Source organism: Rhododendron vialii, chromosome 11a, assembly GCF_030253575.1.
Source record: "Rhododendron vialii isolate Sample 1 chromosome 11a, ASM3025357v1".
Classification (NCBI taxonomy): domain Eukaryota; kingdom Viridiplantae; phylum Streptophyta; class Magnoliopsida; order Ericales; family Ericaceae; genus Rhododendron; species Rhododendron vialii.
The window spans coordinates 14,377,888-14,394,157 of NC_080567.1; the positions used below are offsets into that span (position 1 = coordinate 14,377,888).

The window sequence follows — 16,270 nt, forward strand, 5'->3', positions numbered from 1 at the left end:
AGTAATGGATCTCCCCATGGTGTCCTCGCCAGTGGCAAAACAAAGGTGCTAACAGTATTTTGCTCTTGAGCTCCAAGGGTTAGTCCTGTTGGTTGGTAGATTTGCTCATCATACAATTGATCAGGGCTGTAAGAAAGTAATTTCTTATGAATTCTCTAGTCCCGGCGTGAATGGTCTGCTTTTGACCAAATCGGGAAGGAAATTATGTTAGAACATTTGTGAACGTTATGTCCCACATCGGATAAATAGAAAAATAGTTGGACCTTAATATACAATTGGATGACTCACCACTTACAAGGCTTTTTTAAGTAGATATGTGTCATTCAAAGTATATTGGGCCAAGTAATGCGGTGGACTCTTTGCCGTTACTCTCATACAAATAGGGCCTTGAGCACGCAGTGGCGGATCGATACATCGGACGAACTCCCAACAAATGGTATCAGAGCCGATGGCTGACGATCTATGGGAAAACTCTCAGCGCACCATTGAGAACAGGTGAGAACAATTTTAATAACGATATAACAAGACAATGGAAGTACAAAAGGTTGTACTCCAGACTAACAATGGTATGACACAGATCCTTAGAAAACTCAATCCCAATAAGAAAACCGCAAGACACAAACACTGATACCTGATTATACCCCCTCTATAGATATGTAGCCTAGTGATCTCACTGCACTGGAAGCTTTTTTCATAGAAAGGCTTACGAATGGCCACTGCACCTATAATTTGTCGTAGTTGGTTTTTGTTTCCATTAGAACGCTTCTACTACTTATGTGAGAACTCTGTCCTTTGGAATTATGCTTTGAGAAAAATTCAAATAGAATAACAGTTGAAGCCAAGGTTCCAGGCAAAGTTAATTAAACTATCAACCACTGAGACATACAAATTCAACACAAGATTTTGAAGGGCCAGAGGAAAAAATTATCTATCACCTAATACGCTCACTATCCCCTTTTTTCATCTGTTGCCTTATTTTGTTGTCTATTTGTAGTAAGACAACATGAGACTCAATATCTGAGGAAAAAAGTAGGATATCATCTATATAGACAAGGGCTGAGGATAGTATAGGAGCGAATACCCGAACCATGGCCTTTTGAAATAGGGATGGAGCTGTTTTCAATCCAAAAGGCATGACTGACCACTGGAAGTGGTGATCTGGAATGCAGAAACCAGTTTTAGGGCGATCATCTGGATGGATGCCCAGCTGCCAAAAACCTGCTTTTAGGTCAAACTTTGAGAAAATTTGAGCTTTAGGCAAGTTTGCAAAAAGAACACTTCTTCGAGGAAGAGGGAATTTGTTATCCTACAAAAAATGATTAAGAGGCTGGTAGTTGATAACCAGGCGAAGCTTTCCTCTTATCTGCTCTGTTCTTTTGTTGACATAAAATGCTTCACATGCCCACTGAGAGGTTGTGGGCTCAATCAAACCTTCTGATTGAAGTTGCTGGAGTTCTTGAAGAGCAAGCTGGTAGTGTTCTGGGTTCATTCCATGATGGGTAGCTTTGGTGGGGTTGATGTCTTCATTTTTCTTAAAGGGAAGAGAAATGAAGAAATCTGAATTTTTTCAAAGTGGATTGGAGCATTTGGTAAGAAACTGGGAATGAGATTCAGCACAGGAAGTTTGGATTATGGCTTCTTTAATGGTGGAGAAAGTTTCTATGGAAAAGAGATTTGGTTGGGTGGTCCAGGGTAACAAGTAGTTTTTGTATTTCAAACCTTTTTTGAGCCAGGAAACTTTGCTGAGATTTTGGAGAATATCAAAGCCTAACAATAAATCTTTCCCTGGGAGATCAGAACCATAGACTTGATGTTTTATGGTGTATCCTGGAAAAAGTTGGATGATAATAGGCTTGCTGATCAGGGTGATAATAAAAGTTTCTCCATTAGCTGCTGTAAAGGGCCTGAAACAAGACTGCCAGTAAGACCTGGGAAGGATTGCTGGATTGAGAATAGAGGCTGCTGCACCAGTATCAAAGAAAGCGATGACTGGTATAGGTTTCTCATATTTTTCAAGCAAGATTTTGACCTTGGCTAAAGGTTGAGCCAGCATGATGTTGGGGAACCCAATTGTTTGGACTTCATGAGGGAATGAGTCAAGATCATCAGAAGAGTCATCTGATTCTGCTGAATCGTCTGAGTCATCAAAAGTGAATGCAAGAACTGCTTCATCTGTTGCTTCATCGTCGATGGAAAACAGAGATTCGATATCAGCATTTTCAAGGTCATCATCAATGAGAGCCAAAGAGTTCACCATTTTGTCTCTTGCTGCTTTATTTGGACACTGTTTTGCATAGTGCCCATTTTTTCCACATATGTAGTAACAAGCAAGGAAAACTCAAACAAATCAGGCCGAAATGAATGTTTCCGGCTTAAATGCACCATAAATACAAACAACTTACAATAAGGTGGGCCTCTCTGCAACAACTCAAACAATAGCCCCCAAATCCCACCCCAGGACCAACAAACGTACGACCAAGACAGAACAGATACTCTTGTGTCACTTCATAACCATAACAAGTCAGAATAAAATGTGTTTTAACAAGCTTCAAGGAAATGTACATGAAGCACCGATAATCACATGGAAATCCATCCATATGAAAAACTAGCGATGGTTGCACCACAAATTTCTTAAAGCACAGGAAATGTTTTATCGCCTTTCCTTGAGTAGTAGCAAGCAAAAACTCTTTAGTTGCCCCATGCTTGCAACCCAAACCAGAAAGAAAATCGTACAAAAGTCACTGAACTGAAGTACCTCATCAAGTGCCTTAACCAATCAATTTCATAAGGAGAGCTGGAAGCAAGAAAACTCGTACTATTGCACAAATTTTGGTCTCTCTTTCACCAAATTCTTCATTAGTGTTACCGGTGACACACCTCTCCCATATACTGAAGAGAAAATACAAGGATCTAGGAAGCAAAGACATGTTGCCAGAGTTCACGTACTAATGTCGGACATTGACACTCTCCGAACACGTGTTGACACTCAAATTAGAAGTTTCTTAAGTCTAAACTCTCTTTTAATTTTTGCAAATTGACAATCTGGGAAGAATCAAAACACGTTCAGTACATGCTCGGACACTCGAGACACTCATGCAACACTTTAGGGGTGTCAAATGAGATAAAAGGCTCAAGTTAAAGCTTAAAAAACTTTTCATTTTTGTGTTAGACGATGGTTGATAGACTGTAATGAAACATACGAATGATGAAACACGTTTACTAGAAAACTTCTGCAAATGATGCAATGACAAATTTGAATGAACTAATGAAATATGCAACGAAGGCATATATGTATATTACTATAACTACCACCTAATTTTTGCATTTTCATCATTTTTATTTAATCATCTGGTACGAAATAAAACTCCATAAGTATACATTTCAATTTGTAGTGTCCTCCATTTTTTGGGAATTTACATTCCGATTGTCGGTGTCGTGTGTCCCTTTCAGTGCAATTTAGATGTGGATAAAACCCATATCCAAATCTCGGTTCCCTCATAGAGCGCGTACAATACCAAAATAAGAGGGCTTTCTTAGCTATTATGACTAGCCAACACTCAAAACTAAAGCTCCAAACATCAATAAAGGGCTAGCTTTTTTAACATTGTGCCCGTTGAATCACTCAGATATTCAGATTTCTAATTTTTGGAGTGTAGGAAAAATTATGGATGAGAACCCACAGTGCTTCCCTCACATTGGGGTTGACGACAACCCAAACGACAGTTCTGATTCCAGAATGTAATCGACGGAGAAAGACCAGGCAGGCATTGAAGCAGAGAAAATATGAAGAAACAAATAAGTGAAAACTTCAAAATAGAGACTGCAAAAGATCTCAATAGCAATGTTTCCCTGAACAACCATCACTCCAAAAATGAAAAAGGAAATGAAAGAGTGAGAACAGGCCAATAAGGTTCAGATAGCAGTAATGTAGCTTTTACCATCTGATATGCCTAGCTGTCCAAAATCATTGAGACCAGTGGTATAAACACAGCCAAGTTTCTGTCAAAAACAAAGGGGGGATGACCATTTATCAGTCCCTACCCTCACTGCAGCTAGATTTATTCCAAATTCATCTCAAATTTATGAAGACAAAATCAGAACACAGATTCAGGTAACACAACTTATGAACCAAAAGTTGTTCACAGAAGACAGCTGCAAAATCATTGGGAAACTTATGATCCTGGGTCTTTCATAGATCAAAATAAACATAAATAATATTTGAATCATAGAACAAACCCACTTTCTCCAGCAATCTACGGGGTTGATCTATTAAATCGGATACAGGTACTAGCTTTTAAACGGGGTGAGTGATCACAGGCAACTACAAAATATGGGCCTTATAAAAAAAAAAAAAATTCTGATAAAAAAAAAACTACAAAATATGGGCCATCAATGTAAACATTTGCTCAAGGGTAAACGTACGGTTACTCAACCAAATTAAGATGAGTTTGAAATCTTGCCTCCTCACAACAAACCAAGTACCCAGTTCCAGGTGACGAAAATGTCTTGAAAATGAACTATCCCAGCTATATAGCTCTAGATGTTTTTATAATTGCTGAATGAATTGCTCTGATATTGAAAAATAAAGAAAAAGAGAGCCAATGAATAAAGTATACAGTATCAAGCTATACAATTCATCAAATATACTCTCTCCATCCCAAAATGTTTGTCCGGTCCGCAAAACGAGGACTAAAAAATAATGCATTTCTTTCAAGAAAAAATTTAAACTTTTTTAATAAATTAAAAGAACTCATCGATATTTAGTGAATTGTTGAAAAAAATTTAATTTTTTTTGAAAAAATTGTATAACTTTTACGTTCTCGTTTTGCAGACCGGACAAACATTATGGGACGGAGGGAGTATCTCAATAGTGGACATTCAACTGGACAAGTATTGAACTAAGAGTTCAAAGAGAGAGATCACATACCTAGATGCACCATTATTGACAATAGCCCGCAAAATGGTTTAGAAAATCATGATTTGGTTGAGCTTAATTAGATAAACACAACACACATGAACACAAAAGATTCAATTATATTTGACTGTGAAAGAACCATTTGAGGGTACCAAACAATCAATTTATCAAGACAACCTAGTCTTTGCCACACGAGCAAATACAAAAACGGGTAGTAGTATTATAAAAGGGAGAAAACAGAGTTCCCATGTGATTTCTCTAGGGAATCATATGAAAGAAATATTAACAAACCAAAATGGCTTGAATACTGAGATGAAATGGAACAGCTACTCCCTTGTAATTGGAAAGCATACATGACAATTCCAGTCTTCAAGGTAAAGAAGACAAACCATGGAAGTAAACTTCAAATGCGCTGAATGAAGGTATTTGTAACGCAAAGTGGGTATACCCCCGAAAATATGGGCATATTGTTAGCAAAGAAACAGAGATACTACAAATTCATCATTAACCAGTTAATTCCCAGAACGGCTCCAGAAACAAAAAACAACCACCAAACCTAAAACCCTTGCCTTTCACATTGTTTACGAACACCACAAAAAAGGACCAGTTACCACAGAATCATCATAACCAGTTCATTGCCAAAATGCTAGAGACACCAAAACAATAACAAACCTAACACCCTTGTCTTACCATTAGTAATCAGCAACAAAAAATCCAGAATGTACCTGACTAAACCCTCAATCCCCTTGTGACTTCATCACCTCTAGCACCGCTTCCATTTGCTCGCAAATCAAGCCCAACTTCTTCGAGTAAAGCTCCGTCTCCTCCACCCTCAACTTCTTCCACTTCCCCTCCAACTCCACCTTATTAGAATCACTAATCAACCCCAACCCATCCTTCACAATCTTCTCTCCCAAACTCAACCCACCAACGCTTCCACAAAACCCACCAACCTTCCTCTTTTCTCCTCCCTTCCGCAAACCCACACTACCGGTTCAACTTCCACTCTTCCTCACACTCGCATTAACCTTTGCCCTTCCACTTCCCACACCATTACCTCCAACATTCCCCCATATCTGTTTGGACAAGTCGAAGGCTTTTGCCTCGTGGGCACTCGAAAACACTGGGTGGCCCTTGCCGTCTTTTTCCCCTCTCATCACAGTATTCTTGTACTTCTGCCTCAACCTCCGCATCTTCTCGTACAGCTGTGTCTTTGTAGCGCCCAAGAATCGCAGCGATTTCTTCACGAATTTGAGGAACCCCTTCATGTCAGACCCGGGTTCGACCCCTCTCGCCGACTTGAACCCAATCATCCCCTTCAAAATAGTAATCTCATCATCTTCACCAAACAACTGTTTCTTCTTTGCCATTTCCTCCACAACGCCGCTAGCCTCGCTAGCCTTCCTCTAAGGAGCCGCCTTAGAAATGGGTTTTGATTTCGGGTCAGGACGAGACGGGGAATCGGGTTCGGAGTTGGATGAGGACGAGCGTTGGGGATGTGAGGTGCGGGTTTTGGAGGTGTTTGGTTGGTTTTGAGCGGAGGAATTTTTGGGTACCGAAGTGGAAATCTTATTTTTTTCTAGCTCTGCTTCTTCTCCTTCGGATGATGATGCGTCTTCTTCTTCTCCAGATGATGACGAAAGGGTTTGTTTTGGTTCTGCATTTCGAAAGGGTGCCATTTTTCTGGAAGGAGATGTAAGCACGGCTTGGGTTTTGTACAGTCTGAAGAGGGAGGGAGAAACTTTCTGACCGATCGTCTACTTTTTATAGAAGGAAGGACAAGGAAGAAATTAAAAGGAAAATTCAAGGGTAAATTTCACTGACCTCCCCTGAGGTTTCTAACAAATGCAGAGACCTCCTTTGAGGTTTTTGAAATGCCACTAACCTCCCTTATTTTTGCTGACAATGTTGAGATTCCCCCTTCTGTTAAAATTAACCCCTAACAGTGTTAAGTTTAGCAATGAAATGACGAAAACACCCTCAAGCAATACAAGAATCATTTTAATTCATTTGATTATATTCCAAGGAAAATATAACCTATTAAGGAAAACCAAACAACCTTACACACCAATGGATCTCCCCTCCCTCGGTCTTCTGATTTTAGAGATTAAATTTTTCAGTATTGAATTATTCTGGATTTTCATTCGGGTGGGATTAAGAATTTTTTTTTTTGGTAACCGAGGAACAGCACTAGGCCACTAAATGGACCTGATTGCACAACCCATGCCTCGAAAAGAACTAGCTACACCACACCAGTCACTGCCCCCCACTTAAATATCAAGGTACTCACTCGGTGGGAAATCAAACCCTAGACCAAGGGAATTAGCCTCTAATTAGGATGTTCCGATTAGGATGTTGACATGATGAAGGCAACTTCTGGGTGTGTTCCGATTAGGATGTTGGGGAAAAGAATAAGAGGAAGGCAAAGACAAATAATCTGAACCATCAGCTCGTTTGGCAAAATGGTAGAATCTTAACTGATATTTTTTTTTGCAAGTCGAAAGATGCTTAAATTATTACAGACCATTTTGTTTGAGGGAATCAAAAGTTTTGTGTTTTTATTGTGCTCTGATTTTTCAAAACTAGAAAAAAGGAAGTCGATTCCACTCACCCCAAAAGTTTACCATTCTGTGATAGATTTCACAATTTTACCAGCTTGATTATTTCTTGAACTCTTCTACAACTAATTTACCAAAAAAAAAACCTCTCCTACAATCACAAACAATCACACAAATACTTTCACAAACTCGTTCATATTCAAATGGGATCTACACACACTACACTAAAAAAAAAAAACCTTTCCTACAATCACACAAACTCATTCATATTCAAATGGGATCTACACACACTACACTAAAAAAAAAAACCTCTCCTACAATCACATAAACTCGTTCATATTCAAATGGGATCTACACACACTTCTAGTATGTGTGGGATCCATAAATAAATGTGAGTGTGTATAAAGTGTTTGTGGCCGTAGAATTTTTCTTACTTGAGAGTAAAAAAACTAGATTGATCATGTGAGTTTGAGTTTTGAGTAAACTCAGTAGCAACCAATTTCACCATTAAATTTTTTTTGGGGTGTTAATCGACAACAATTGTCTGCGCATGAAAAAAAAATTCTGATAAAACTTATTAAGACAACACGTTTGGTTTGGTTGGGGAGGATTGGAGGATAAATTGAAAAGCACATGAAAAAGTGAGATGGTTGTGAGGGTGCGGTATTGGGAAAAATTTCAGCGCCGGGTGGGTGGGTACAACTTGGTGCCCTCTAGGTGCATTCGAGTCATCCATTACATTTTTGGACGGCTCAAATTTGGCGAGAGAAAAGGGAGAGAGAGTGTTGGGATGGGAGGAGAGAGAATGTTTCAATTCGAGCAATCCAAAAGTGTATTGGAAGGCCCGAATGTGCCGAGCGAGTACCACATGGGATATACCCACTCGACACTGAAAAATTTCTTGTGGTACTGGTATTGGGTCGACAGGGAGGGAGCAAGGTGAGTACTGTATTGGTTGGGAATCTTGGGATGATGAAGTTATACTCTCTTCTTCTTTTTATCATCAGGTTAAAGTTAATTTATTTGGTTGTTTAGATACAGTTACATACAGAGATACAACAGAGATTGGACACAGATGGAAGGGTTATTAGATGGTAATTTTGTCCCTTCAATGCTCAATTTAACACCGTTTGACAAACAAATAACAGAAGGGGGAATCTCAACATTGGCCCCAAAAGTAAGGGAGGTTAGTGGCATTTATCAGAAACCTCAAGGGAGGTTTCTGCATTTATTAGAAACCTCAAGGGAGATCAGTGAAATTTACCCAAAATTCAAAAATATCTAGGTCCTATTAAAAAATTATACCGTGTTGCACACACTACCATTTCCCGAGTTCGGCTCCCATCAAGTGACGGTCCCGTCCAGTCCCGGCCAGTTGGCCTTTTTTCTGCAAATTTGAGTTCGTTCATTGATCGGATCCGTCCATATTGTAGATCTCGTCGAGACCTATAACCATGGCAAAAATCATGTCGGTCCAATAATGTTTAATATGCAATTGTAATCAATATATTTTGGAAAAAAAAAATACCCACACTGAATTGGAACCTCTTTCATCTATTTCTCCAAAATAAATGTGGTCCAACCGTGTATTGAACGATATCGGATAGACATGAATTTTTCCTAGACTATGTGTCTCAACGAGATCTATAATATGGATGGATCCGATCATTGAACAAACTCGACATTTGTCGAAAAAAGGCAGATTGGCCAGGATTGGACGGAAACCATGACTGGACGGGAGCCACGTCCAATTTCCCTCCCATTTTTTTTCCTCATTTTTTCTTTTCTTCCACTATTATATCAAAATTAAATTTTATAAAAAAAAATTACGGTCAGGTTCTGGTTCCAAAAAAATAAGAACCGTTAATTTTGGTTCGATTACTAGTTCTCAATTAATGAACCGTAGTTAGAACCGAACCAGACAGCTTAAAACTAAGATAAATATAGATATATATATATATATATATGTGTGTGTGTAATTAAATATGCATTTGAATTTGGTAGGTTAATCTTATCCTTACTAAACTTAATTCATTTAGAGATGAAATTTCATTAATAGGAAAGCTTTTATTTTATTCCTTCATTTCCTATTCTAGCAGATTGTCTTTCTATTTCTTTAATTTTATGAGTTCATATTTTGTGAATAAGTGCTTGGATATTTATTGGAATAGAATCGGAATCGAACCAAAACCGGACCGGTCCTGCGGTTTGGTTCTCGTTAGGTTCCAAGCATATATTGGTTAAGTTCTAGTTTTCAATTTTCTAGAACCGTTTGAAAAGGTCCAGTTACTGATTTTTTAAAGAACCGGACCAATCCGGACCGTGTACACCCCTAGAGCATTCAATAAATCGAAGACTGTGTTCAGTTTGGAGTCTCTAGACTCAATCCCTCTTTGCGCTTGGTCCCAATAAATTTTCTCTCTGATTATTACTCTCATTTCTTTTTATATCTCTCTTCACTCATTATACCAAAAATCTCCAACTTTCCTACTAAATCTTTCTGTTTTATGGCACATAAATGAAGGGATTGAAGAGATTATAGCAGATCAAGTTGTCTAATTTTCATAAGCTAAGATGGTGTTCCATTAACACTTTTAGAAAAAATGTCGTTTTATCCTCATTTGAATTTTTTTTGCGTTTGTTCATTTTGCGCCAAATTTTTTTGACCTTTTGATTCATCTCAATGAGACGAAAAATAAAAAAAAAAATACTTTTACCCAAATATTTTGAACAATGACCACTTTTAAGTAGAAAAAGTAAAAAAAAAAAGTGCAAAAAATTTACTTAAAAGTGGTCATTTTTCAAAATATTTGAGTAAAAGTAATTTATTTTTGCTTTTCCGATTCGTCTCAAAAAGTCAAAAAAAATTGGCACAAAACAAACAAATGCGAAAAAAAATCAAATAAAAACAAAACCAAAAAGTGAAAAAATTGAAAAAAGTTCGTAGAATGGGGCATAACTCTTCCAGCCCCTTTGTCCTTTTTCTATTTATAAGTTGAACCATTGTAAGGTCTCATATCGTCCACTTGAGAAAAATGTGAAATGGTTTATAAGAAAACGTCTACCAGCTACTGTAGAACTTGAAATTAATCTTTTAAACTATGTGGTTAGGCGAAGAGTTAGCAGGTCAACTAGGAAACCAAACAAACCCTCCAATGAATTCATTAACCAGTTTATGCACACTTCGACTAATCTTCTCTCCGATAGTGAAAGACAGACCATTCATGCCGTAAATAGAGAATTTGTGGCTTGACCCCAAGAATCAAATCCTGATCAATTGTATGAAAAATAAACCCACCAATCAACCAGACTAACCCTTAGGGTTGGCCTATCTAGCTATGCCATATGTGGCTTCCTATAATCTTTTTATTTTATTTTTTTTATCCGCCCTATAATTACATCTTTATCTACTTATCAATCAAAACATGCACGAGTCGATTCATTTCGCTGTTCAAAAAACAAAACAAAAAAGTCGATTCATTTGGGAGCCCATTCATTCATAAGTCGCAGTGGACGAGGTCGGCCACAAGTGCTCATAAACACGACCATGCCTAACCACATCTAATCCCGCGTCATTCCCCTCGAGCCCATTGAAACTTGAACCATTTGTTAGTTCCTCAGATCTCAATCGAGAAATTCGAGACCAAATGCTGGTAAACTCTCTCTCTCTCTCTCTCTCTCTCTCTCTCTCTCTCTCTCTCAATAAATATGTTTGGTTGGGAACAAATTAATGGCTGTTTTCCTTTCAAAAAAAATTACTTCGACGTTGACTTTAACCTATATGAGAAAGAAGACAAATCGAACGAAATTCGCTAATTTACGAAGTAGAGGAGTCTGCGATTAAAAGTAACTTGATAACCTCGAAAAACTGCAGGAATAAAGAGCACTTCAATCGAAGGGATTGAGATTGTGTGGTTTAGTCTCCATCTCGATTTCTTCCACACGGAAGTCGATTGCTCGTCTCTCTCTCTCTCTCTCTCTCTCTCTCTCTCTCTCTCTCTGCTTCCTTGCTATATGGAAGTACAAAGACTTCTCTCTCTCTCTCTCTCTCTCTGCTTCCTTGCTATATGGAAGTACAAAGACTTGTCCAGGTGCAAAGTATTTTTCTGGTTGGAATCCAGCTGGCACTTTTTTCATTAAGGGGCTCTTGCACCCATGCGTTTTCCAGCAAGGTTAGTGAACTATATTGATTCTTGTCAACAATTTACACAATGACTATGTTTTCTTTCCAATGATGGAGGTTGTTGAAAAATCCTAGATCCTCTAGGTTTAAAGATTTGCTATGTTTTAATCTCAATCAACGATTCACCATGCGATAAACAAAATCAATCTCACAAACGGAAAGCAAACAAATAACGAACACCAAGATATACGTGGAAAACCCAAAATGGAAAAAAAAAAAACCACGGGAAGGAATTAGACACTACTAAACACAAGGTTACAAGAACTCTTACGATAAGTTTAAACTCCACAAACCTAAACCTAGACGCTCTTGCCGAATCCACGTACACCTCTCTGAATGCTTGACCGCTGCTGTCTTGAATCCACAAGCCTTCCGTTTGCCTCCCAGAAATCCACCAAAGGACTTTAACTTGCCTAGAAATCCTCCTTAGGGCTTTTCTCAAATAAGTTGAAGAAGACACTGAAACCTCTTGAAGATGTCTTATATGCTCAATGATCCATCGATCCCATTTTTACTCCAAGCTCCAAAGTAAAAACCCTCCTTTCTCTAAGTCTGATGTGAATTGCATATATCGTGTTAGAGAAAAATAATCCTGACGGCCTTGTATTTAAAATAGCAAAAGTGCTACACACACAACGGTTGTGTAAAACACAACACACAACTAATCGCTAGCCGTCCATTGCTGTAATAAATGGTCAGGATTCGTTCAAACTCTTCCCCATAAAAGTTCAACTTTTTCTTGGAAGGGTTTTTTTAAAATCTAGACCGTCCAAATACATCTGGACGGTCAGAATTACGCACACAACCAACACAACGGTTGTGCAAGTAGCATTTTTGTTAAAATAGGTTGCTTAATCAAATCTTACTGAATATTGCCATATACCGAAAATAGGATCTCACAGAATATTGCCATATTCCCTTGATTGCCAATCTTCCTTGATTTTCTTCAACCCAAAAACTCAACCTCTCAATTACACATTATTAATTGATTTCCTTCCATTTTCTAAACAGACACTTTAAAAATAAAATAAATAAATTACAACTCGATCAATAAATAATCGCAATTACATGGACGAATGTGTTTTGAGGCATGCCATTGACAATCATAAATATTTTGCCCTTACAGTTGATAAATTTCTACGTTACTACTAAAGTTCTTTTTCAATATGTTTTTTCATGTGCATAAATTGTCGAATTTCTCCAAATGGGGGATTCCGATGCTCTCAATTTCATACATGGTAGATGATTAATCGCGATACAGCCACGTCCATGGTTTGGAATATTGGTGATACGTATCAGTGTACCAAGTTGCGTTGTGAAAGGAAAATCGCATGAGTATCGGCGGTATTGGTCCGTTACGGCCAATATACTAAAAAATACAGCCGATACGTAATGGCAGTATTGGTGATATGTTGTGCGTATATTTAAAAAAAAAATCACGCCTCCGGTCGCCAATACCATTATGCTACAACTGATATGCCCTGAAACTGCGACATCGAAACCAATACCATTATAGAGACCAATATCGATATTTGGAACTATGGCCACGTCATTAAATCTCTGTTGAATTCAAGAAAATGGTTTGGGTAGAGGTTCTAGAAACCTGACTCCACCAAAAAGTTGATTACAAGAGGTCTCACGTAGGCCCCTCATTCAATTTCTAGTATTCTATTTCGTCAGCTCATATTTCAATTGGGATTCCTATCAACCCTCTCTCGTACTTTTGATTAAATTGCATACCATAATTACTGCAATCTTCTTAGCTCCAAGATTTGAATGAACAAAGATATGCAACTTGAAGGTAAAGTATTGCATAAGATCTAACAGCCAATCCCATCTTGCATTTGTTTCAATTTCATGCAGTTATTCATGATCTACCAAACTCCATCAGCTAATGGTGTCCCATCAGGCTTGATTGCTCTCATGTTGTACTTCAAAGCATATTTAGTTACTCCATTTGCTCTAACCATAAGTACATTCTTCTGTAAACTGCATCTTTACTTACTCCATTTGGTCTAACCATGAGTACTGTGAGGGTTGAAAAGAAGTAAAAAAGATGCATTGTCATCAAGAAATAGTCTTGGAACATATGTGAAAGGGAAATTTTGTATAAAAGGGGATTTCCAGTTTTCCACATATAGAAAATAGGAACAAGAATGTATTTGAGAACTATTCATCGTGTAGGTTTTTTTAAATCTGCAAAAAAATCTGCCTCATCGAGCATAGATAGATACTTGAACAAACTGTACTTCGTATGATAAAATGGATGATCTAAGTTTTAATTTTAGGCTTTTTTGCCTTTTTGGTCCCCAAAGTATTAGCGAACTACCAATTTCGTCCCCAATATATACATTTAACCAGTTTCGTCCCCAACGTTTCAAATGTGTGCCTAAATGGTCCCTGGCCGTAACGCCTTTTCTTGTTTCCGTTAGAACAGGGGACAATCTTGGTATTTCACACACCCTCATCTTCTTCAAACCCCAAACCCAAACCCTAAGTCAGTTCCTCCGATCAACTCCCACACCCCCAGCCATTTCGGAAGCCAGTACCAAAACAAAGAAACACAACATTTAAAAAGCCCGGTACCAAAACAAAAACAAAGGAACACGTCATTTCGGAGTACGTTTTTGCTGTTTGGAAGATGAGGAAACGATGTAAACTCTTTCTTCTTATTATCCTTTAACGACTGACGGTTCACCTGTGGAAATAACGACAAATGGAGAATGAATCTCTTCAAAAAAAAATATAAATTTTAAGGCGACAATGATTCATGATTTTTCCATGGCATATAGGTTTGTAGTGATTCTGGATCAGCAGGTGGTTTTGGATTTAGCGGAAATGTTCCCCGGCGGATGTCCGGTGGTTTACGATAGAACAAGCTATCGAGGTTCGGGGTAAATGGATTGAAGCTCCGAATTGCTTCTGTTTCAATCTCTGGTATGCACGGGAAGGACCTGAATTCAACGAAGTTGTTGTAATCGGATCCTTTATGACTCCGCCGGGCTCCATTTCAACTAATCAAACGAGGGATTACAGAGCATTTTGGAAGAAGAAATGGTGAATCGTAACAAACTCCGTCAGAAAACCCGCTTCTCTTACCTCGCAATCGCTGGCCGACTTGGCCACCGGACAAGTCATTATTCCTTTTCACATTGCAGAAGTCGATTTGGCCACCGGAGAAGTGAAAAAAGTACATATACGAAGTGGAAAAGAGTTATTTTTTCTATTACCAGTTCTTCAATGAATACAAACAGAGTTTTGTGGATATCATGTCCAACTTTTCGGTTTCCTCCCCATCTATGCTTTCGTTTTCTCGTGTGCAAATCTGAATTATTTCTGTCTCCGAAAGCCAAAATCCTTGCCGTCGATGTCTTTTACGCAGAAGCTTGGGGTAAGCCATGGGCTGGGTTAACAAGAACAGTTTGTTATGGAATTTCAATTTCCTTGATCGAGGATGGGTGTACTGGTCTAGCTGCTCAGATCGCCTCATGGCGAAGGGAGGTGGTGGAGTTCAATTATGGGTGCTTCTGGTTCCTGGGTTCAATTAAGGATGGTGAAATACCAAGAATACCCCCCATTTTGACGGAAAAAAGAAACGGAGTTAGGGCCAGGGACCATTTAGACACACATTTTAAACATTGGGGACGAAATTGGTTAAATGTGTACATTGGGGACGAAATTGGCAGCTCGCGAATACTTTGGGGACCAAAAAGGTAAAAAAGCCTTTAATTTTACTTAATGTCAGTTTTAATAAGAAAATAAAAGTTGTTAATGTACTTGTCAATATTCAATCAAGCTAATTTTATTTCATGAAGATTCAAATCTACGGTATCCATGGAATGAACGATTTGGATCATTATTTTGAGCTCGGGACTAGATCCACAAGTAAGGCATTGAGGGGAGTTGAACCCATACACATGCATAAGAGATCCCAATATCTTCTGAAGCAAATTTCCCAGCTGATACATTCTCTTCCCAACAAAATTGCCAAGACATTAATGATTAATACAGGATTCATCTAGATATGGTTATTTTAGTTACCATACTTTTCATTAAATTTCCAAGCTCTCAATGACATACACAGAACATATGGCTATCATTTAGAGTCCATCCTTGTGATATGTTGAATGGACTCTCACTTTCGATGGGGTAGTAGGGTGGAATCCACTATAATTTTTCTATGAATGAGCCTGAGTGCGGGATTCGCTATGATTCTATGAATGAGCCCAAGTGTGCTATGTGATCTCCGGCAGTGGTAAAGCCTGCAAAACCAGCAATCCAGTAAGCTTGCCGAACTGGATAAGCCCCCTCCGATGCCTAAGTGATGCAGGTCAATATCATTAAAATATATACCTCTCTGCATCACTAAGTCAGCAAATCCTGAGAGAAAAACGAACAAAACTAGGGGTTTGAGTAGTTGAGAGTGCCCCTGATGGAGATGAAGTACCCCTGTTATCCACTTCTTTTTGCTTAGCCTCCAAGCCTTGTTAGCTCATGCGCTCGAAAACATCCCATGTGACCTCCCCCCCAATCCAGGATTGCTACATGGAGACTACAATTCAGTTGGGAAGGTTTTTTGACATCATTACTCCAATGCCAAGGTTCTCTCTTAGT

The 16,270-nt window shown here is 38.5% G+C and overlaps 2 protein-coding genes across 3 annotated transcripts in view; one reads left to right on the forward strand and one right to left on the reverse strand.

Annotated features, from left to right (window-relative positions):
- Nucleotides 1-3,690: 3,690 nt before the first annotated feature.
- Nucleotides 3,691-6,285, reverse strand: LOC131306900 (probable transcription factor At1g61730). The gene is made up of 3 exons (XM_058333329.1): nt 5,932-6,285; nt 5,677-5,886; nt 3,691-3,849 (listed from the first exon to the last, which is right to left on the reverse strand). The coding sequence occupies exons 1-3, from the start codon at nt 6,283-6,285 to the stop codon at nt 3,691-3,693; spliced, it is 723 nt and encodes a 240-aa protein (XP_058189312.1).
- Nucleotides 6,286-11,397: 5,112 nt separating this feature from the next.
- LOC131307725 (uncharacterized) overlaps nt 11,398-16,270 on the forward strand; it is a 74,929-nt gene continuing 70,056 nt past the window's right edge. The window contains exons 1-2 of one of the 2 annotated variants that reach the window (XM_058334376.1): nt 11,398-11,493; nt 11,573-11,645. In XM_058334376.1, coding sequence (XP_058190359.1) covers nt 11,488-11,493; nt 11,573-11,645 — 79 coding nt within the window. In that variant the 5' untranslated portion in view covers nt 11,398-11,487. The other variant, XM_058334377.1, reaches the window with a different exon arrangement.